Source organism: Aquila chrysaetos, chromosome 12 (genome assembly GCF_900496995.4).
Source record: "Aquila chrysaetos chrysaetos chromosome 12, bAquChr1.4, whole genome shotgun sequence".
NCBI classification, from domain to species: Eukaryota; Metazoa; Chordata; class Aves; order Accipitriformes; family Accipitridae; genus Aquila; species Aquila chrysaetos.
In genome coordinates this window covers 43249801-43271702 of record NC_044015.1, presented here as the reverse complement: position 1 = coordinate 43271702, position 21902 = coordinate 43249801, and the positions used below count along the sequence as shown (strand labels likewise).

The following is a 21902-nucleotide window of genomic DNA, read 5'->3' as shown; positions in this document are numbered from 1 at the left end:
AATTAAATGCTAAATGTATATGTTGTGAATTAGACCCAATTACTTTTTGTTTCACTTTGGAATTTATCTGAGAGGTGTCTTCCTCTATCCACCCAGCAGCTGATCCCAGTGATGGAATTTCACAAAGTGTGCTAAATCTACTTTTTAAAAGCAGATTCTTTTTAATACTTTTTTATTAAAAACATGACTGAAGCCTTAGGCACACAGGACAACTACTTCCAAGCAGGAGTAGTTTTAGACAACTTGATAATGGCAAAGCAGGTACAGTCTGAACAGAAATTCTATTCAGAAGTGAGCAGTGTGTTCCATTGCTTATACTCTTCTAATTTCTACAGGTAATTGAGAAACACACTGCAAAAGATGAGTGATTAAATTTGAGACCAAGGATTGGTACAAACCCAGTGAGTGAAACCAAGGGAGCCTTTTGACATATTTCAGCAGACTTTGTATTAGAACTAAAAAGAACGTAAGGAGAATACACTGGTCTGACCATTTGATGAGCTGAGTTTTATCCCTGTTGGCTGTGTTAGTCCACCCAAACAGGCTGAAGGAAGTAAGCCTGGGTCACATGGGCCCTTCTTACGGAAAGATCCTTAAGACTGAGCAAAAAAACCCAACCAACATTATGTTGCAGTGTTTATCTCCTTTCTCCCAAGTTTGTCTGAGGAGTGAAAAATAATTCCAGGTTTAATATGCTACTTAGGAAAGGGATGATGTTGGCAGTAGCAACTGCTTCCAAATTATCTATATGAAGCACATATAAGTCTTGTTACAAAATTCTTGTCAGTACTTTGAATCTGGCATGGTGGGGCTTATCTCTATTGGTTCCTGTTTTGCTGGTGTTAAAGAAAAAATACAGCCAAATGCAAAAAATTAGTCCCTTTAATAATGTGCCAAGCTAATTTAAAAAAACTAATTTGGGCATTGGGAATACATCAATTTATTAGAGTCATCTAACATCATACAAGTAAGGCCTGAAAGGTCTTTCATGTCTATATAGCAGCTTGATCCATTTGGGACCAGGCTTTTACCCGTATGAAAAGCAAGGTCATATTAAAGTAGAAAGAAAAACTCCCTTGTGTCAGTCATGATGGAAGAAAGTGTACATGGCATAACCTACAGACTCATTGCAATCACCAGACAGCTGTCTGCTTTGTAATGTCATGTACACATATGAGTTATCAACTGACTATAGGAATTCCTAAGAGTTGATGTCTCCTAAATGCTCCTATTAAGTAATGCTACTGAAATAAGTAAGTGGGGGCTAACAAATGAAAAAGTAAATGGGATTTAACACTGGTGAAGCACTTTAGCTTTCTCTGAGCATCAGAACACCACAGTTAAGCTGAAATGCAGTTAATCTGAATGTTCAGAAAGTGTTTGATACCAAGCAGCAGGTTAATTTACAAACTCCAAAACAGAGAAAAACTAACATAGGTTAAAAAGAGCTAGCAAATTAATTTTGATAACCTAAAATCATTCCAGGTGAAAGGTAGCATTACAGATTCTCTGTAACTGTTTGCAAGTCATTGAAGATATGTTGTGCATCTGTCCTGAACATTTCAATATATTTGCAATCTGCTGCTCTGACATCTTATATAGGTTCTGTCTCTACTGCACATATCATTATTGTTAAATGCTGTTATTCTTACCAAAGTGACCTTGAGGAAGATGACAGTTTCACAAATGACTAAATGTAATGTCACAAAGTTGAGACAAAATGGGGTAATTACAGAGAGGCGAGTTCAAGGTGGTTTGCATAGATCAAAGCCTAAAGTGTATGCTAAGTGGGCTCCTGACATTCAGTATGTAGTGCAAGAAGGGGAAGGCTGGGACTAAAATATTTGTAATACCTGTAATCTTCTCCACATAATACAAGCACAAGGAAATGTTTGGGAGAAGATCAATGGTCTTTTCTAACAGTTCTCTAGCAACCTGATTTTATGGTGTCAGCTCAGGGTAGTGATATGGAATTATATTTTGGCATTATATCTTACTTTCAGATGCTATTTAAAAATAAATGAATTTTCCATTATTTAGGGTTGAATAAGCAGTTAGTAGCTAGAACAGTTCCAAAGCTAGTGATTGGCAAGTCATGAAGGAAGCTTAGTCAGGTCTGCACACTACAGCTTAGAAGTAATGATACTAATGGTGATAGCTGGTGTGTACTTGATCCTCAAAGGGAGATAATGGTGCAGGTGAAAATGGCTTGGAGAAGAAATCCTGCTTTGAAGTGGAGAAAAGACATTTAAAAGTTCAGTATCAACCTCTCTTCCCATTCAGTACTATGGTTCATTCTAGCATATAATAAATAAGTTGCCAGGTGCATACCTAATAAATGAGAAATGGGACAATTGTTAAGTGAGAGGTCAGGAAATGTTTTCATTTACAAAGTGAGAGTTTGTTTCCTTTCTTAGTGCAAATGGAGTCCATTAGATTGAGTCACACCCTATGTGCTTTTGTCACACACCCAGGTAGTCATATTAATTTCAATGCCATTGTTGTTGTCTGTGATTGCTCAAATTTGTCTACATAGTTAGCCCCTCTTCTTTCCTCTTTTAATAACCATTATTGTTTAAGTCCATTACATCACATTTTGGATACAACCCGGATGTATGTGCCCTGAAGGTAAAAAGTGAACTGGTTTGCTTTCTTGCTGATTCATCCGTATGTTAGTTCAGTTTAGTTTGTTTTATATTTTAGATTTTCATTAGGAAATCTACAAATCAGTACTCTTCAGTGGTTATTGACAAAGATTAAAATGGCACATTCGAGGTGATACATTTTCATGCTAGTCAGTTTGAACTGTTAACTGTATACACTTGACTAAAATGTTCAAAGAGATGTGTATATTTGCAGCTTGGGTGCACGGTGACCCCAGGAAAGTGATTTATCCAACTGACAGCTATGGGCAGTTCTGTGGTCAGAAAGATACCCTCAATGAGTGAGTACTAAATCCATTCACATACCTTTATTATTCATGCACTATGAATAAGATGGGAGGCTTCAAATCTCTGTCTGCTATGGGAACAGAACATATACGTCTGTATGCTATCTTCTTGTGGGAGGTTGGAGATGGAGACACTCTTACTGTATTTATTCCAAATAAAGTTCAGAAATAGATTAGTTGCTCAGTGCAATTCTAGACCCAAATTATCACTATAATGCAGTTGTTTTCATCATTCAGAGAATATTTTTGGTAAAGTATCGATATAACTTAAAGATTGCATCACTAATTGCATAGAAAGTGACTATCTGGCACAGCTTCTAACTGCCAACGTTTGGATAGTTAATAACCTGTTGAGTAATTCTGTCCACCTTGCGATAAGAGTAGCCCTAAAGCATTGTAGCCTGGTTCTTAGTTTTTCTCAACATACATCAAATGACAGAAAAGATCATGAGGAAAAGCTCTTGGTTTTTTTCTGGTGCTTATCCAGTGCTGGTAGAGAGGAGACTGAGTGGTCTGGGAGACGGGCAGCTGTAATCATAGCTTCCTTGGGCATATTAGCCAAACGGCTTTATTTACTTGTGTCTGTTTCCCAGTCTTTTTAAATTTTGAATTGTGAGAGTTAAATTGATTAGCTGATATCAACAGAGTACTTCTACATGAAAAGAGCTGCTCACAAAAGAAAGATGTCACATCAATGTTTTCTCTGAAAATCTGTGTTTTATGAAACAGAATTTAAAGAATAGTTTGCTTTTTTTCCTCACCTTCTCCCTTTTAAAAAGTAAGTATTATGTATAATTTATGCCCTTGTCACTGTCAAGAAGCTGGATGCTATGCAGGAAGCAAAACAGAAGCTAGTGTTTGATAACAGCTCTTTGCTGCTTCTTTCTTTTCCCATTTATTTTTCCAGGAAAAAACTGAGGAAGCCACTGTCCAAAGGGCAGTTCAGAAGGGGAGGAGCAGGAGATAGGGAGTGGAACAGAGGTAGAGCTAGGACTTTATAAGCTCTCAAGTTATTTTTTACAGAGGAAACAGACTAGATAGTGTAAGAAGACCTGTTCCACCCTTCGACTAAGATTCTTCACAGCAGTTGTTGGAGAGTCCAACTTTCTGAAGAGGAAAAACCCGTGGAAAAAGTTGTAGTGTTGTGTGTGTTCCCCTCACTGCACCCCTTCTCTGCTTCCCCTCTCCTCACGCCCAATTTGTCCTCATCCCCTCTCTGGTCTGTAGGAAGCAGTGGGCAAATGCGTTTGGGACTCTCAGACACACAGCATCCATGCACTGTGTGGCGTGTACCCAGATGCTTCTCTCTGATTCTTACCATCCACTCCTATTCCCTCTTTCTCTTTGTTGCTCAAGTCTTCCCTTTAGTTATTTCTTACAATGTGATTTCCAGTTTGTATTCACAAATGTCCCTCCATATATAGGATTGCTGGAGAATAATAGAGCTACTGAGACTGCATTTTGGCACTTACTTGCTACATTGAGGAGTTTCTTATAAAAATATAAGCCAAAAGACACATAATACAACCTACTGGAAAAGCAACAGTGTTTATGGCAGTAGGCCAGGAGGCCCCTCAGAACAAGTCTGTCTAGTCCCTAAAAGTGGAGGTGTGGGATGTGCTCTTCAGGCCTTCATTGATACCATTGTCAGATTTTTCACATGCCCTGAAAGTAAGCAGTATGAAAGGCTAACCCAGGACTATGGTTTTCCAAAGTCCCCAAGGGCTTAGTCTGAGACTTTTTCCTTGGAAAGTAATCATAGTCTCTTGTGCTTTGAATCTTGTGCTTAGAACAAACATTCCCAGCAATCTCACTGAGGAGTAGAAAAAAGAAGCTAAAAACCATGCCAACACTCACAGCTCATGCAAAAACCCATTCAAACTCCAGTGAATTCCATGCAGTCAAATTAATTCTACCTTGTGTTGTCATGAGAGTCTCTCTTAGGCCTCTTTGTGTCTCGCTGTAATCCATCGATTAATCTCCATGTAATCTCTAAGCTTGTTTTGCCTTCTACAGAGCACAGTGTAATCACAGAATACAACACAATTTCATTATAAAGAATACAGACCTAGTTCTCAGTGGCTGTTTTCTTGTGTTACGTATATGTTTAAACTTTCTTTTCTGCTGTCAATGTCAGCAAGTGGGCTAAGACATAAGAAAAAAAATATTCATTAATGGCTTTGAGCAGCTCACAGATGATAAATACTGTCAAGAAACTGTTGAAGAACAATAACATTTCAGTCCAAAGTTTTATTCTATTGATTTAAAGAAATAACAACTAATGATAGTGAATTGGTTTTGCCAGGATGCATGTTTTGTTAAACAGTGCATAGTAGAACATACCTCAGTGAAAACAATTTAACCTTGTAAAATGTCAGGCAGTTGAGCTAATTCCAGTTTTAAAGGGAGCTTGAATGTGCAGTGATGCTATATAATGGCTTTGAAGGCATAGCCATATTCAGCAATTGGTGGGAGCCACATGCTGGTGGAAGATGAGAGGATATGTTCTGGACTGGGGGATACAATGGAGAGATGTGGGAGCAGGACTTGTGCCAAGTTAGCAGATAGAAGAGGGGCAGCCTTGTTAGCCCAAGCACACTTTGTTAATACTTCCATCCTGCTCCCAAGGCAGAGCTCCCTCTGTGCTGCATTGCCACAGTGGGGGTCAGTGGTGGCTCAAGCACTGCTTACTGTGTTCTCTTGCACACCATAGGCCATAGGGGGGTGTATGCACCATTATTTCTTATAGGGACACTGTATAGCTGGCACGGCTAGCTGACTTTGAAGTCTTGTGTAAAAAGGGCAGGACTACTGCCATGCCATCTTCACTAGAGCTATCTGATAATTTTCTGACGTAGCAAAGTTTAACAGCATATTTTGCTGTCTTCAAAACCCAGGTGTTTAAACCCAGAGATCTTGAGGTAATCAGTTTTCAACAAATCCAAACTGAGGTAACAGCTGCCTCAAGGTCCCAAGTTCCAGAAGCTGTCAAGTGTGTGGATTCTGAGGTGCAAACCCCTCAGACTGTCCCTTATTTATATCAAAGGAGGTTTATCAGCATTATTAGGAGATGCTGTTATCATTCTGTTTCCTGGCCAGCTGCTTTCGGTTTCCAACCATAAAAAGCTTTTGACTGATTTTGGTGCCACCTTCTGATCAACAAAAAATAGGCAGCTTTTACAGCGTAGCATTTGCTGATAGTAATTTTGCATGCAGTACATTCACAATATGTTCAGTGTAAGCAAAGGGACCACAGTGTTTTTGCAGGGGTATTTTACAGACCTCACTTCTTAGAGGCAGGACTACAGATACCTGTAACAGTGCCTAGGGTTGTTTCAGATTAAAACCTTGCTGTAGAAAAAACTTCTCAAAATAGCATTCTTACAACAAATACTTCTAGTTTCAGTGATGTCTTGGCACAGAACATTCAGGGTCTGCTTCGGATTTGTTTTTTTGTCTTGTGTTTACAATATGACCATTCACAATAATAGAACTTAAATATCGATGTATGCTATAACTTTTTGAATGGTAGGATGTATAAGCAACCATATTTATAACATTAATTATCTTATATCCACTTCCATAGGAACAAGACCATTTTGTTTTACTTTAACATTCTGAAATGTGCCAGCCCCATAGTGTTAATAAACCTACAGTGCCCTACAACACAGGTGAGTGAAATACAGAGGTAAAATATTTTCCCTGCCTCTTAGTCATGGTGCTTAAGAACTAGACATACATTTGTCTGGATTTAAAAATTGCTGTTCATATCCTTCAAAATATGGTATGATTGTTTCATAGATGACGTGTAGCACAGTCTCAGTAGCGTGTCATGGTCAGAAAAAATAGAAATGCACAAGATTGTGTATTTTGTATAAGAGTTGACAAAAAAAGGTCTGTTTAGTTGAATGCAGCAATTTGTTACTTATGAATTCATCACAGGCAACTATCCAGTAGTAATCAGTGCATGCAGCAAAAAATTTTGATTGATATCTAGGGTTTTCCAAACTAGAAAATATGTATATCCCCAGTGACAAGAGTATCTGGGTGTGGTTGGAACCTATGGCACTTTCAAAAGTGAAGATCTCGAAAGCCTGTTCTTGCCTTGTGCTACAACTTGTACTCCCTTAGCTGTGCTGCAACTTCTCATGAAGCTGTGAAATAAACCCAGCCACTGAACTTGTGGGGGTTAAAATTATCCTCCTGATCTTTTTATATGAGGCCATTTTACTGACCTGGTTTGTTGAACAATTGCACAACCAGTTATGTCAGTTCACCTTATGAGGCAAGAACTTATGGCATGGGGTAGGTCAGAGGAATTAGGTGCAGGACTGCTCTGATCCAACTTTGCTGCCAAAGTAATTGTACTGTGTAATTGAACTGCAGGTGACAGAGTATGGTCTCAGCCATCTTGACAACATTCAGTGGAGTCCAGTATTAATTTGGATGAGGGTTGTTATATGGTAACCAATTTACTGATTACAAATGTTAATTGTCTATTTGTTTGACTATCATTTTAAAATGTTTCCCATCATTGATAGATGTTTCTGGCCTATCAGTTAGTGTGACCGTATGGACTATTTGACACAGCTGAAGAGATGGAAATCTCCAGCAAGGAAGAGCAAGACCCTCTTAACACTGACCAGTTGCTGTCAGAATGGAAACTTTCTCTATCAGCAGCAGATTTGCTTCAGGAATCCCCATCTGTCCACATGCAGACACCGACACTGTTACCCTGCAGTCTTTAGACTCTGTTACTGGAACAATTCAGCCTGTTCAGAAATACTGAGGTCATTGTGTGGGATTTGACTGGTGCTGTGGTCAAGTTGGCAGTGGTCATGAATCAAGTAAGGTGAAATACTTGTTGAAGGAGAGTTTGGGGTAGCAGAGTAGTTATTTTTTTTATTTTCAAACATAAAACATCTCCAAAACTGAGAATGTTTTTGAATGCTGTTTGCTACTGCAGATGGTTAATTCTCTGGTCTTTTGTGAAATGCTGAAGAAATGTTTGTTTGATAATTCCCTTTTGAACTGCAGACAGGATCTTTCATTCCTGTCCCATTCATATCAAATAGCAGGAGGAAAAAACCCCAAGAACTGTCATGGGAGGAGCTTCAGTTCTTGAGTAAGACTGTGGATTTTCAAACTGTTATTACAGTTCACTGGAACCATAGACAGCACATTTAATTGCCTGTTCCATAGATGGGAAACTGAGGTTACAGTAAAGTGTATACTTGTTAGTCACCTGTTGTTCCAGCAAGGACAAAACTCTTTGTTCCTTGGCCTGTGGGTAGTCCATAGGACTGTAGTACTTAACCTAGAAAGACCCTCCTGCAGCATCTGCCCTGTTCTAAGGATTAGTGCAAGATCTTTTCCCAAAATTCCTGTGGGTGAATCATACATGGCAGAATGCCCTTGAGGTGAAATACAGTTTTGTGCATGATGTCTCTCTGGTACTTGGACAGCAGAGCTTTGCAAAAGGTGTTTGGATAGCACAGCTTTGGAAACAGAGAACAACCTTTTAGAAAAGGCTGAAACCTGCTATAAAAGATGGACTTCAAACTACCTCACAGTATTTAGGAACATTGAGGAGTCAGAACGGCTACACACTTGCATGATTCCAGTGACCAGCCAAGCCTTCAGAGTCTGTGTGTTGGACTGGCTGCTTCTCCATTACATAAATCTGAATCATAACTTCTGAGTGGATGCATTCATCAAACCCCAGTTCTCACTTGATTTCTCATATAAATCCGGTTTATAATGGCTGTACCTTCAGTGGTGTGAATTTCATTCCTGGCGTGTGCACCCCTCTTGCTTTGTAACTAGGGGAGATTCGTCAAAAGTTAATAGTAAAAAGTCACATTTGAGTGATTTACACCTAACTTGACTTGAACGAAATCTGTGGAGATATATTTGACTGAAGAGACTGTGTAGAAGGGTGGAACAATTTTAGCTGCGTGAGACTTTTTTTTTAATAAAGTTCTCCTTATAAATGTAATAGAAAGAATTTATGTGTATCCTGTGAAAGTAGCTACTGCATCACCTTGCTTATATACACTGCTGCTGATGGAAGTAGAGGAGGACCTGACAGATTTTTTTCCTGGTGTTCAAAAAAAAAAAAAAAATTTTTTTTCAACAGACTGAAAGCTCTGTTTATCTACCAGAATGTGTAGAACCTAAGAAGATACAGAGAGTGGCTTGATGTGCCAGATATGAGAGACTTTGAAAGTGTATCCTATCAAAGAATTTTAGAAGTATTTATCTAGGGAATCAAGAGGAAAACGTATGCCCCTGTCTAAATACTGCAGTAAACATTACTGAAGGCAATTCCATAAAACAGTGCACTTTTATAGGTGGCCTTTTTCTTGCTTTTTAATTGCACTGATTTTCCTTACCCTTCTCTACCCCCAGTGTATCTTTACTCATTTTTTTTCTTTTCTTGCAGCTTTGTGTCTCAAAGTGCCCAGACAGGTTTGCAACCTACATTGATGTTCAGGCTTCCTACAGATATAAACCAGATCAGTGGAATTACTTCAGGCAATTCTGCAAACCTGGTTTTAACAATCCTCGCAAGGTGTGTATGTATCAGTAGGTGATGGAATACATTTTTTCTTCAAGCAATATGTAATATGCGTGATTTTACTGAGCTACATCAAAGTTTTGAATTATTCTGATTTCACCATGTAAGTAGTTGTCCCATATATATGGTTTGACAGTGATTTAATCAGGGGTATGGGTCTTGTATGCACACCAAATCTCCCACTATTTAAATGATTACTATTTGCTTAAAAGAATATGTGCAGCTACCCATGCAGTTGCAGTACTGTGGCAAGTACTTATGTACTCCACAGCAGTAGCGCAGAGCATCTCAAACCAGTTCTTAAGGCTCCTGAGTCATCCATAGCTACTTAGTAATTTAGCTAGGAAAATTAATCTATCCTTCATGTAACTGATTTTGCACTCAAATGTACTGCATTATTTCTCCCATCTTTAAAACACCTTGCAATTCAGCTATATTAATTGTGTTAAATTCTTACTCTTCTTTAAGAGAAAAGGCAGAGGGGAGGCAAGGAACAATTGCCCAGTCACTTCTGGCTTAAATGCTGATCCAAAGTGAAGAGGTCTTTTCTTTTTGTCACTAGAAAAGGAAAGAAGAATAGTCTTTTTCCAAATCACAATGACAGTTTGGATTCTCACTTATGTCATGAATGTATCTTGCAGCTCCACCAGTCAAGTCTGGGGAGGAGGCTACAAAGCCCAGTTTGGGGCATTTTCTCAGACTGGGTGAGAAACAAAAACCACGTAGTTATTCTGCGATGTATTCAGCATTCCTATTTTTCCCCTTTTTAGTCTGTTGCTCAAGTCCTACGTGATGAAGATTGTCCTTCGATGATCATTCCAAGCAGGCCTTGTGAGTGGTTCTACTTCTTACACACATCTTAGCAGATTATAAGCGTTCACATTAAAGCACAACTCCAGTCTGAAAAGTGTTTTGTGACAAGGTCACTAGGAGCTTTCTGTTATCTGGCAGTGACATCCATTCAATTTTAAACAATTTGAAAGTATAAAGATTTATTATTATTTTTTCTAACTGCCATCCATGAACATTCAGCATGTGATCGGGTCAAGCTGAGCTCTTTCTTGCTCTTGAATCATCATTGATAATAAAAGCTTTACAGCTCAAATTTTGCCTTCCAAGCCATGTGAGCAAGCAACCCCACTGGCATCAAGAAAATGTAGGAAGGATCATATGGCCAGCTGTTGAAGTTCAGATGATACTTGAGCCCAGTTACAATGCAGCTTGCTTTTCAGTTGCAGTGCTGGCTATGCAGGGCATACAGAGGAATTAAAGGGCCAAAAAATGTTTTTGTCATTATGGTCAGCAGGTATTTCCGAGTTGATAACCACAGGTTTCAGAGCTCATCTCAGCTGCAGAAGTGTAATACCAAGAGTATCTGTCACTGACCCAGAAGCTCATGCAAATAAGAAATTGCTGTTTATTTTTCCATTGTTTAAAATAGACATCATGTAAACCAGGGACAGGTTATCAAAAAGAGAAAATGGATTAAATTTTAAAAAAAAATTAAGAATTTGTATGAAAACTGATGTACTCACCCAAAAGACAGAAAATAATTTGCAAAGAAGCTGTTATCTTCTTTTAGACTACAACAAGGGGCAAAGATTACAGAGGGAGGAAAAGAGACATGTTACTTAATTATTTCCTCAGAGTAATTGGTGGGATAGATATTTTAGACTGAATATTGAACCCTGGCATCAGTATTTATTGGAACCTGATAAGGAAAGCACAGAATTGTTATATAAAGTACAGCTGTGTAGGAGGACTGATCTGCTCTTCCCTTTGGAATGAAAACCAGGACTTTTTGCAGCAAAGAGCAGGGCAACATAAATGAGTATGTAAACATCTCTCCTTTTCTCTCTCTTTTATAATCTCCTCCTCCCTCTGTCTAACCAACAGTTTCTGTCTTTTTTCCATTGCTTCCTCTCCAAGAATATCTAGTGATAGTGGCTGGTACTGGAACTCATCTGGCATATGAGGAACTGACACTTGCTGTTATGTATTGTTTTGGGTGCTAATACCATTCGTGACCAGTCATGTTGAGTCTGTCCCTGGGGGCTGGTTTGATTATTACCATGAAATGACATATTTGAGAAGCTGCAGTTTTTGTAAGCTGCCCAGATACTGACAGAGAGTAAGTTCTGCATTTATTACAAATTCTTAAACTGCTACAGATACTACTGTTGTTATTCGGTAGCACCTAGACTCTCCAGTTGAAAGCTATGATCCCACCATGCCTGAGCCCCAGAGCATAAAAATCATAGTCTTGAATATAATGGCTCTTTCAAGATTTGTCAAAGTCAACATATTGTTAGATAATCAGTTGAAAAACATTTGACTGTGAATCTGAAATTATTTAAATATGTTACAAAAGACAAATCATAAAAGTGGAGCTTGACATGAAATGTAATACGCATGCTTTGTTTTGATATTTTGAATAGTTCTTAAGAGATGCTTCCCAGACTTCTCCACGAAGAATGGTGTGCTAACTGTGGCAAATCAGACTACATTCAAAGATGGAAGAGGGAAAACAAGAAATGTAACTGATCTCAGGGAAGCTGCAAAGTAGGTTTTACCCTTCTTAAGTGCTCATTTGTTGGATTCTGAGATTGTGAAATACTTTAGGAATTGAAAAAAGAATCAGAATCTGTTGTAGCAAATGGCTGAGGGTACCCAGGCAAGGCTTGCTAGTAAATGGTCTCTCTGTGCCTGGGCACTTGCAAAGTTCCAGTAAGGAAAACTATGACTGTGGTATGCAGAAATGAGCAAGGAGCAAAAGGTTTTAGTCCAATTGTCTCAGAGTGACTGTCAGTTTTTAAATCATTCTTGTTGTTTTTCCTAGCAAAAATTAGTATTAAAGAAAGCTAAAGGAGGTTCAAAATTAAATACTTGTGCTGCAGGACTCAGGCCAGCCAGTAATGGCCTCGGCAATTCCTTCCTATGATGGCCTTTCCCCTAACATGGACTGTCTTAGTACTTTGGGCATCTCATCTCATCAGAGTGTTCCTGTTTTTAGTACATGTCTAAAGGTCGAAAAGCAGTGTACTGGGCTCTGATGCTTGACAACACCTGCCTTGCAGATGGACAGCAAGCATCTCCAATCCTGGGCATCAACCAGGATGAGAGAAAACTGCTGCAATAGCCTCTCTTTTCCAGCTGCTGTCAGTCCTCAGCCTGTCTGGAGCACAAGGGTACCTTTTCTTACCTCTCGACCCAAGGCTACCACATTCTAGCACCTTACCAACACTGATAACACCTGCACCTTATTAGGTTCCCATCTACAACTACATTGTCTGTTCTTTGATAAGAAGATCCTTCATTTCTTCTTAGGAAAACATTAATATGAACAAGCACTTTGCCGGATAGGAAAACAGTTCCATAAAGTCAACCCTTTGCTTCACTGAGCTGTTTTCTGCTTCTCTGCTATTAGCAGTTCTGGAATCACAACTGTTTGGCTCTTGGTACATTGCAGATCTTATTAGTATACACTTTTCTTGTGACATAATAAGCAATTATATCTGGTGATAGTACTCATAAAGCTTTTTAAATAAAGCTTTAATAAAGGAGCTGTATAGACGTTTTTACACAGATTTTTTTCTTTAGCATAACTGATTGATGTTGGCTTGGTTACAGAACTGGAGCTGGAAGACAGTAATATACTCTTATCACTAGCAAAGATATTTCAAATTGTTTCACTGAGCCTATTTGTTGTTCAAATAAATTCTGCTTTTCTACCTAAAGGAACCTTTTCTTTGGTTTGTCTTTTCTCAGCGGCATCAATAATGTCCTGGATGCAAGATCAGTTGGAATGAAAATTTTTGAAGACTATGCCATTTCTTGGTATTGGATTTTAATGTAAGATTTTCATGGGTATTTTTATTTTTTCCAAACTCACTTTGGAGCGTGCAGGGAATTAAAAAATAGATCATTTATGTGTTTGTTACCAGTCCTACTTTCAAATTCAAGGAGCAACTGTGATTTCCTTTCATCACATGATAATAATGTTGTTATGGTGCTGTACATGAGGTAAGGGTAGCACAGCATACATACTTAGAGCGTCAGTTGATCTGGAATAGCTTTTTAATATCCTACTAGGCAGAAAACCAGGAGGTGCTGTCTTCTGTTGCAGGACCCATCTGCGTGGTAATTCCAAAACTGAAAAATCTTAATTAAGAAAGCTTTCAAATCAATTGCCATTGCTCAGTGTCATTAGTATATATATAAAACACATGATTTCTAAATTCCTACTAGCAATATATAGTTAAATCCGTTATAATCCATAAATCCAATATAAATCCACAAATCCAATGCAGCAGGCAAAGCAACATCAAGAAAAAAAAGTATTGAACAGTATTAACTTTATCTTGTAATTAATACTCAGTAATCACCAATTAGTAAAAAATGCAGCACTGAAACAAAAGAAGTAGCTATTTTGCTGAAGCAAATATGTAAGTATATGTGCATTCTTAGCCCATTAATATTGTTTTTGATGGATCAGGGTGTTGATGATTTAAACAGGAGCAGAAGTCTTTGCCAGGTGAGAGCCTATAGCATGCACATACTAAGCATACATTGTTCAAGCCTGAATGCAAATCCACAACAATAAATACATAAACTTTAGATAATAAACTTAGTATAGAGAATTAGGCAGTTCAGAAACAGAAGTTGTCAGCTTTTAAAGGTGTTCAGTCACTGGCAGGAGGACAGCTTTCTCATAGTCTACTGCTGTGCTCACAATAGTCAGTGGCAAGAAACTCAACTGGCAAGCTCAGTTCTCTCTAGATCTCTTACTGAAATCAGGCTTATGGTGCAGATTCTTTCAAAGGAGATACCACTGAACAGATAGGGTGGAGAGGGAGTTGACCATTTTTTTAACAGAAATACTAAATACTAAAGCCAGTTCCCACATTTCAAATATCATATTTTTATAAGGAATTGTTGCTACTTTTAAAGTAATTGGATAGAATTTTCTTCACACTTCTCACCAAATGGTAGCATACATCAAACAATTTCTGGACAAACATATTTAAGTGCCAGAGTTTGGGTGATGACAATGAAGGCCTGATAGTGAAAGGAGGCTGGGTTAAAAATCAAATATGGAATTGCTCTAGTGTTTGCAGCATAATCCAAAAGAACAGCTGCTTTCAAGCCTCAGTTTAAGGAATTCAGTCTACTGAGGACAGCTGTTACCGTGTACTCAGTTTTGGTATTACTAGGACTCATGTATATCTAAAGATAACTTTAGATAAAGGTAACTTTACTGCTTTCAAGAATAGTCTCATAAGCTCCAAAACTACAACTTTTTTTGAAGAATACATTCTGAATTTCAAACGAGCTATTCAGAAAGGGAAAATACCTCATGCTCTGAAGTCTTTAAAGGGCTGGGACTTAAGACGAGCTTACAAAGGTTTAACTAAATAAACTGATGTTCTTTTTCTTGTCCCTCTGCCTATCTGGCTTAGTTTGCCCAAAATATCTGGGTTTGATTGTTTATGATCAGGTTGACCCATTTTTTATCTTTGGTAACTGGCTAAATAAGCTGGGAAAGTTCAGAAGAGAAGTTATTGAACACAAGCAAGAAGACATTTTAAATTTTTTGGGGTCTGTACTAATACAAAATTCTGATGTAACACCTAGTAAAAATTCTGAGAAATGAAATGTTATGTGAAGCATCTGAGCTGGATGTTTGTTGGATGGGATTATTATTCACATTGCTTTATTCACATTACTTTATTCACATTGCTTTAGAAGGCCTCACTGAGTAAAAAGGCCTTTTGCAGTCATTTTTTCCTTTCTGACTTGCTTTCTGGGAGTGAAATGAGAACAAGTATTTTCTTACCACAGACTTGATAAAGGGAAGACACTGTAGATATCTTTTCTAGGGTCCCCATTTATAGCTCTTAACAGTTTCTTTTTATGCATCACCATACCCTGATCATTTCCTCTTCTGATGGGTAGAAAGAGTCACTGGTTTTACTTCTAAATTTAATTCTTTTTTTCTAGGAAAGCTCCTAGAATAATACTTTACTAGTTGCAAGCAGGGATTTTTAATGGAGGACGTAAAACAACAACCTCCCCACATATAGTTATTCCTTCAGTTTAACTTTCTGAACTGTAGACTAGACCATGGCCTGAAAAGGCAGTGAGTTGTTCAGCTTCTGTAAATGACCAAAAAGGCATTGTACTAGTCCCATTGAGCCAACCTGAGAACCTAGTGTATACAAACATTTCTGGCTCTGCCCTGTGAGCTCATCATATATAAGCTATTTGTTTCTAATAGCAGATAATAGCCAGGAGGATGTATTTTGTAAGTCAGATATTGAAATACGTTTTTACAAATCATTCTCTTACGTGAGATGAAGTGACCCTTACTTGGAGAAACAGGCATGCAAGAAGTGAAGATTCTCACACTTTTTTTCCCTGTATTTCTGTTTCTTTTCTTTCTAGTGGGCTGTTCATTGCAATGATAGTAAGTCTGCTCTTCCTTGTGTTATTGAGGTTCACAGCTGGGGTCCTCTTCTGGATTTTCATCTTTGGTGTGATTGGAATTATAGGTTATGGTAGGTGTAATCTTCTAGCCTCTGAGGCTATTTTTCCTTATTGCTTAAGTTTGGGCAAGGAAAATCAGTAATTACATCAATTAAATGGTACAATTGGGAGAATTAATGCCTAGTTTTAGACACAGTTAAGTGAGAAGGGCTTAAATGGCAGTGAAATTTAGTAAGAATCCAGCTGTGCTGATACTTAGCACCAGAGGTAGTAACCTGAATTATCTACCCACAGTATGCTTAGTCTGTATTCACGTGTACTGATACTTCTTTTCTATATATGTGGTGGTATAATTGAGTAGTCTCACAGTAATGCATTTTTGGTTTTTGCTTACCTGACATGCTGAGGACAAAACACTTGGCATGTAAAAGATTTTTTTGAAGAACTTGTCCTTGCCCTCTTCAGACACACTCATTTTATACTGATTGTTTTTTTAAAAGGCATCTGGCATTGTTACTGGGAGTATGATCATCTTAAAGGAATACCTGGATCTGACCTCACTGTTTACGACATTGGATTCCAGACAGACTTCAGAGTGTACCTGCAACTGAGGCAAACATGGTTAGCATTTAGTAAGTGCCCTTTAAACTTGGAATCTGTTAATGGATATTCAGGAGAATCAATCAATCACTGTCTTGCTACAGTTTCCGTTTTGTTAAATCTTCTCACTCAGAGAAGTAAGCAGAATTCTCTTTCTTTGTATTGTGCAAGATACTTTTTGCAAGGAGACTAGTATATTTGTAAGGGGAGATAATGCAATTGCACTAGTGATGAGAGTGAAAAATGCTTGTGTTCATAATGGGGAAGTAGAAGGCAATAACTAAGTTAGTCCTGATGAAGTTGCATAAGGAGGGGCATTTTTCTCTCCCAGTCCGTTTATTCTCCTTGTTTGAGGGCCCCAGAAATGAGATTAATAACTCTACACTTCTTTGTAGAACTGTTTACATTCAGGTCACTGAATTTTCTTGGAGGCTGATTTAAGACTCTAGAATGAACCATCGCAAATTTCATCACCTTTATTTTCAAAAGTGCTTCATTGCCTTCTCTTACAAGGGCAGTGTATTTAAACCAAAATCCTACTGCAGCAAGACAGCCTGCAGTATACACATCCCTCCCCAGGGAAGGAGGGACGGAAGAGAGAACAAATACCTGTCGAATATTACTTGCACTGCTGTTGCTGTTCTATTAGAAGGCACACAGACACTAACTGATGATGAATGGGACATAACCTAAACCACTGCCTCTCCTTATTGGTAGCTAAATTATAGAGCAATAGTTTACTGCTTAAATCTCCTATCTCTGCTTTGTGTCTTCATTTAAGTCTATGTTGGATCATTGAGCTCATGAGGCATCTTCTGCATATTGTTGAGGCAGAGCTTTTTAGTATGCTATCCCTGGAGAGTATTAGGACTTTATCATGTTTTCCTTGTAACTCTCCAAACTCTTCCCCTGCCTGATTCTTAGCAGCCAATATATAGTTTATCTAGAGGTCAGTGTCACTTTCAGATGAGTAAATTGAGGTACTCAGGAATAAATTTACTGTTCCAAAGTCACCCAGCAAAGCAGTTAAATATCCTTGAAGAAAACATAGATCCTCTTAGTCCTAGTCTAGAACTTATCATGTACTGAGATTGCTTTCCTGTTTCACAATGTTTGGGACAAGCTACATTAAGTTAACAGAGCTGAACTGGAATGAGACCAACTTTAAAGAAACCTTCATGGGGAACCATATGAAAAATAGGTGCTGAAATGCATGTAAGAAAAACTGTTCTGAACGAAGTCTGTGGCTCTAAGCACCACAGTGGTCACTTGCCACCTGCAGTTCTGATGGCCAGGGGTACTGATAATACTTGGGATTGCAATTTAACATCATCTGTGACTATTTAGGTCTGGATTCTGAGACTATGTCTAAGCTGTGGGACCTGAAGCTAATTCCCATGTCCTTTTGCAAAACTCCAGACAAGCCAAGGCTTAGGGATACTATCGTCCTGTCTTCCTCTCCCTCCACAAAACTTCTTGGTTTCAGCTGGAGGAGACAGATCCTGCTGTGTGCAACCATCCACAACTGCTGGGCTGGTTTAAGTGTTGTTTAACCATCTGAAGCACCCAAAATTAATAGATACGTTTCAGAGTCAGAGGCAATGTGCTTCAGGCATTAAAGACTCTGTCTTCTCTAGATGAAGTCCAGAGAATTTTTTCCCTTCCTACTGCAGAAGTAGGTTTTGAACTGACACAAATAGAAATCAGACTGAAGCAGACTCTTTAAACCAGATCTGTTTATCAGTTATGATTCAAACACTGCTCATAACTAAGAGAGGAAATGTTCTGGGACATGGTGCTCTCAGCTCTCTGACCTCAGAGCAAGTTTGTATGATTTACAGAGGCAGCATATTGGTTCAATTCTTGATAAATCTAACTTTTTTTGTTTGTTTACAGTGATAATACTTTGTGTTGTTGAGGTCATAATCATACTGATGCTGATCTTCCTAAGGAATCGGATCCGGATTGCTATTGCACTGTTGAAGGAAGGTAGTAGGTATGTTTGTCTAATTTTAATATATTTTGAATTTTATTAAATGATCTCTAGAGTACACTCTTCTTGAGCTTCATCTTGCACTACCAAGGGCAGAAAGTTGGGGGTTAAAGTACAACACTGGATTTGTTGAGCCGAACAGGTAGTATAAAGATTGCCAGTTCTCTGTTAATGAGGTTGTCCTTATAAGAGCTTTCTCCTTTGCAGTAAGACATTTCTTATCTCTCAGCTCTCTGCCTGAAGAGTACATATACTGTTAGTGGTACCACATATCCTCAGTGCAAGAAGGTTTATCAGCAGAAATGCTAAGTGTGGTACACTGTTAATAGGAGCCTGGGACCTATAGCTGCCAACTTTGCTCTGCCATTGGATTGCCTCCAGAGTGTCTTACTAGTGGTAGAGGATTGGTGTTGTTTTGGCTGTGGCTTTTATTTAGGAAAGACTGGATTCTTCTGGCTCCAGTCAACCTTTTGCGTGGACATGCATAAATCTGCAGAGAGAAAAGGAGACTTCCATGACTAGACATTGTAATATGGTGCAGTCCAAGATACTTCTTTTCAGCTCTGAGTAAAGAAGAAAGCAGAGCAGGATATGAGAGTTGAAGGCCTAGGAGACCTCTTCATTTTGTGTTTCCTGAAATCTGCATAGACTTTGTTCACAGTGGTTCCTGTTTTACACACTGCCAACACTTAGTTCTTTTTTTTTTAAAAAATGGGAATATAACAGAGGAGAAATGGACTTAAAACATCAGGCCCTTGGATTTCATTGCAAATAGGCTAAGGTCTGATAGGGCTTGGAAGCAGAGCTCTGTTAGAGCACATAGAGTTAGCTCTGAGTTTATCTGTGTGCACTTGCTTGTAGTTTTCTGCCATCTCTGTTGACATTGTGGTTCTCAGGAATCAGGATTTGGGATTTTTGTAATGGGATTAAGAAATACTGAAGTTCTGCATTCAGCCAGGTACTTGTTTCCTGTCTTATGCTACTGTGCAATTAGAGCATAGCAATTAATTTTGGCAGCACTAAATTGTACTGTTTAATTCCTGTTCATTAAAATCCAGAAACACTTTTAACACTGCAGCACTTTTGTTCACAACCTTGACAGGTGGAAGGATTTCAGAAAGTTCATAAACTTGCTGCTGAGAATTAATAACATTCTGTAGTTTTTCAATAGCATGGAAAGGTCACTTGAGGGTGATGTTTTTACTCTCATGCATAATGCATGAGGTGAAACACTGTATGTAATTACTGTAAACCTAACAGACCATGCCCTGTATTCAGGAAGGTGCAAAATAAGCTGCTAATGACTGGAAATCAAATTACATTTTTCAATACCTTTTAACTACTCTTTCAAAAATATTACAATGCTAATAATTGACTTGAAATCCATAGTTAGAAATAATTAACAGTTGTTACTCAGTTTGTTGGAGTAACTGTCCGTGGTCTTAGTGGTAACTGAGAGGCTTACCATTAACTGCTGAACACTGCTAATACGTAGTGATTATTTCTCAGACAGCATAAGCCTGTGTCCTCCTGTGTGACTCTTAATGGACTTCTACAACTCTAGACTCAGACAGTAATTGACGTGTTGCTCTTCACCTCTTGATTGCACACAACAGTTCCCTTGCATTCCCCCCGCCCCCAGCATTTACTAGCTTAGCAGCAGGAACCAAGTAAATTTGTCTCCTTCTACATTCTGGAAACTGCCTCCTATAAAACAGATAGCATCAGAAGTGCCACAGGTCATAGGAGAAATACTGTAGGAAATACTAAGAGACAAAAAGGCTTGTGATAAGCTTACAGGGTCACTGGAAAGAAAATTTAGAGTAACGGGAAGAGGTAGATGGCAGGAGTGTAAAGAGAATGAACCTGCAAGCTTCAGTGAACAAAACACGCACTCTCTGAAATCACATCCAGTGAGATATGCAGCTGGAGGTGTTCGCGTCTGAGATAGCTGCAGGGAGTTTACTCAGAGGGGCTGTGTCAACTCACTTTCTTACAGAGGAGTCATCCCTGGCAGAGTAGGAACTGGCACGCTCAAGTTCGGGCTCACGAGTTGCATGCTAGCCACAAGAAGTATTAATAGAATGTCAGCCTCTAAGACATCAGCCTTGATGTTAAAAGGAGCTCTCTAAGCTGTCAACAGTGAACAGCCATTATTCTTTCTGCCGGCCAACAGCCAAAGGCGAGCACCACTCAGTTATGGCACATGCAAGGGAAGTCACATGTACTGGCATTACAAAGACAAGGTGAATGTCCCTGCCCCAAAATAGTTACTACTTAAGGCAGGAAAGGAGCTGGGAACAGAGTCCTCAAATACAAAGTAGCAAGAGGTAATTTCAGGTGTGTAGGAGCTGAAGGAAGAGCATAGGAGCTAAGCAGAGTCGGACAGGGAAATAAAGGGTAATGTCTGCAGCAGTCAGCCAGGAGGTGTGATTGAAATGGGTTTGTGACCTAGACAGAGCTGGATCTCTGAAGCAGTGATGGAGAAGGAGAAAGTAGAAGGTAGTCTTGAACATGGCAAATGGATAAACTTGACTGTAGTGCTGCCAATAAAGGTGGAGTGGTAGAAATGAGAAAGTAAAGATGTGAAGACATTTGAAGAAAGAACCTGCACTATTCTGAGATCCCAGCACTAGATTATGCTACCAGTATCAACAAGTAGCTCAAAGTAAAAAGGATGATGCTAGAAGAGAACTGATAAAAAGCTTGCTTCTTAAATTGTTGTAGCTTACTGATATGTTTTGTTTCTTTCATAGGGCTATTGGCTATATAATGTCTACATTGTTCTACCCAATCGTCACCTTCATACTCATTGCAATTTGTATTTCCTACTGGGCTGTGACAGCTGTGTATCCTTCTGCCTGTGTACCTCTGGAGGAACAGTCTTCTGGTCTAGACTAGACCAGAATATAGACTAGATAATTCTCTGCTATTTCACCTTAACCAGACCAGCGTTAAGAAGGCTATTTGGTCACTTAGCTCTTGCTGCACTGGTACACTCTTCCTCACTGCACATTTGCATGTGATGTACAAATCAGATGGTGAATTTAATTTCATTAAAAAGAACTGGACTAAAATTCATGCCAAGGCAGGGTGATCATACAAGGCCTTGTGTACTACATAAGGTTGACTTTAAGGGGTAAAAAAGGGCCCTCAGCAAAGAGTGAATATGGCCTTTAATGTGCGGCATGCTCTATAGGCCTGATGTTAATGGTCTCTTAGCTAGGGGTGGGGTGGGCTCCAGGTGTGTTTTGTTCAGAAGAGTATAGGAAAGGAGTGAGAGAACATACAGT

General features: G+C 38.8%; 1 protein-coding gene across 4 annotated transcripts in view; it reads left to right on the top strand.

The window, feature by feature from the left end:
* SLC44A5 (solute carrier family 44 member 5) overlaps positions 1-21902 on the top strand; it is a 107843-nt gene that overhangs the window by 69669 nt on the left and 16272 nt on the right. For 3 of the 4 annotated variants that reach the window (XM_030031757.2, XM_030031756.2, XM_030031758.2), the window contains exons 4-13: positions 2860-2944; positions 6537-6621; positions 9396-9524; positions 10301-10361; positions 11969-12092; positions 13299-13382; positions 15975-16087; positions 16517-16648; positions 18513-18612; positions 21366-21458. In XM_030031757.2, the coding sequence (XP_029887617.1) occupies positions 2860-2944; positions 6537-6621; positions 9396-9524; positions 10301-10361; positions 11969-12092; positions 13299-13382; positions 15975-16087; positions 16517-16648; positions 18513-18612; positions 21366-21458 (1006 nt within the window). Of the gene's footprint in view, positions 1-2859; positions 2945-6536; positions 6622-7491; positions 7798-9395; positions 9525-10300; positions 10362-11968; positions 12093-13298; positions 13383-15974; positions 16088-16516; positions 16649-18512; positions 18613-21365; positions 21459-21902 lie in introns of those variants that run through there. The other variant, XM_030031760.2, reaches the window with a different exon arrangement.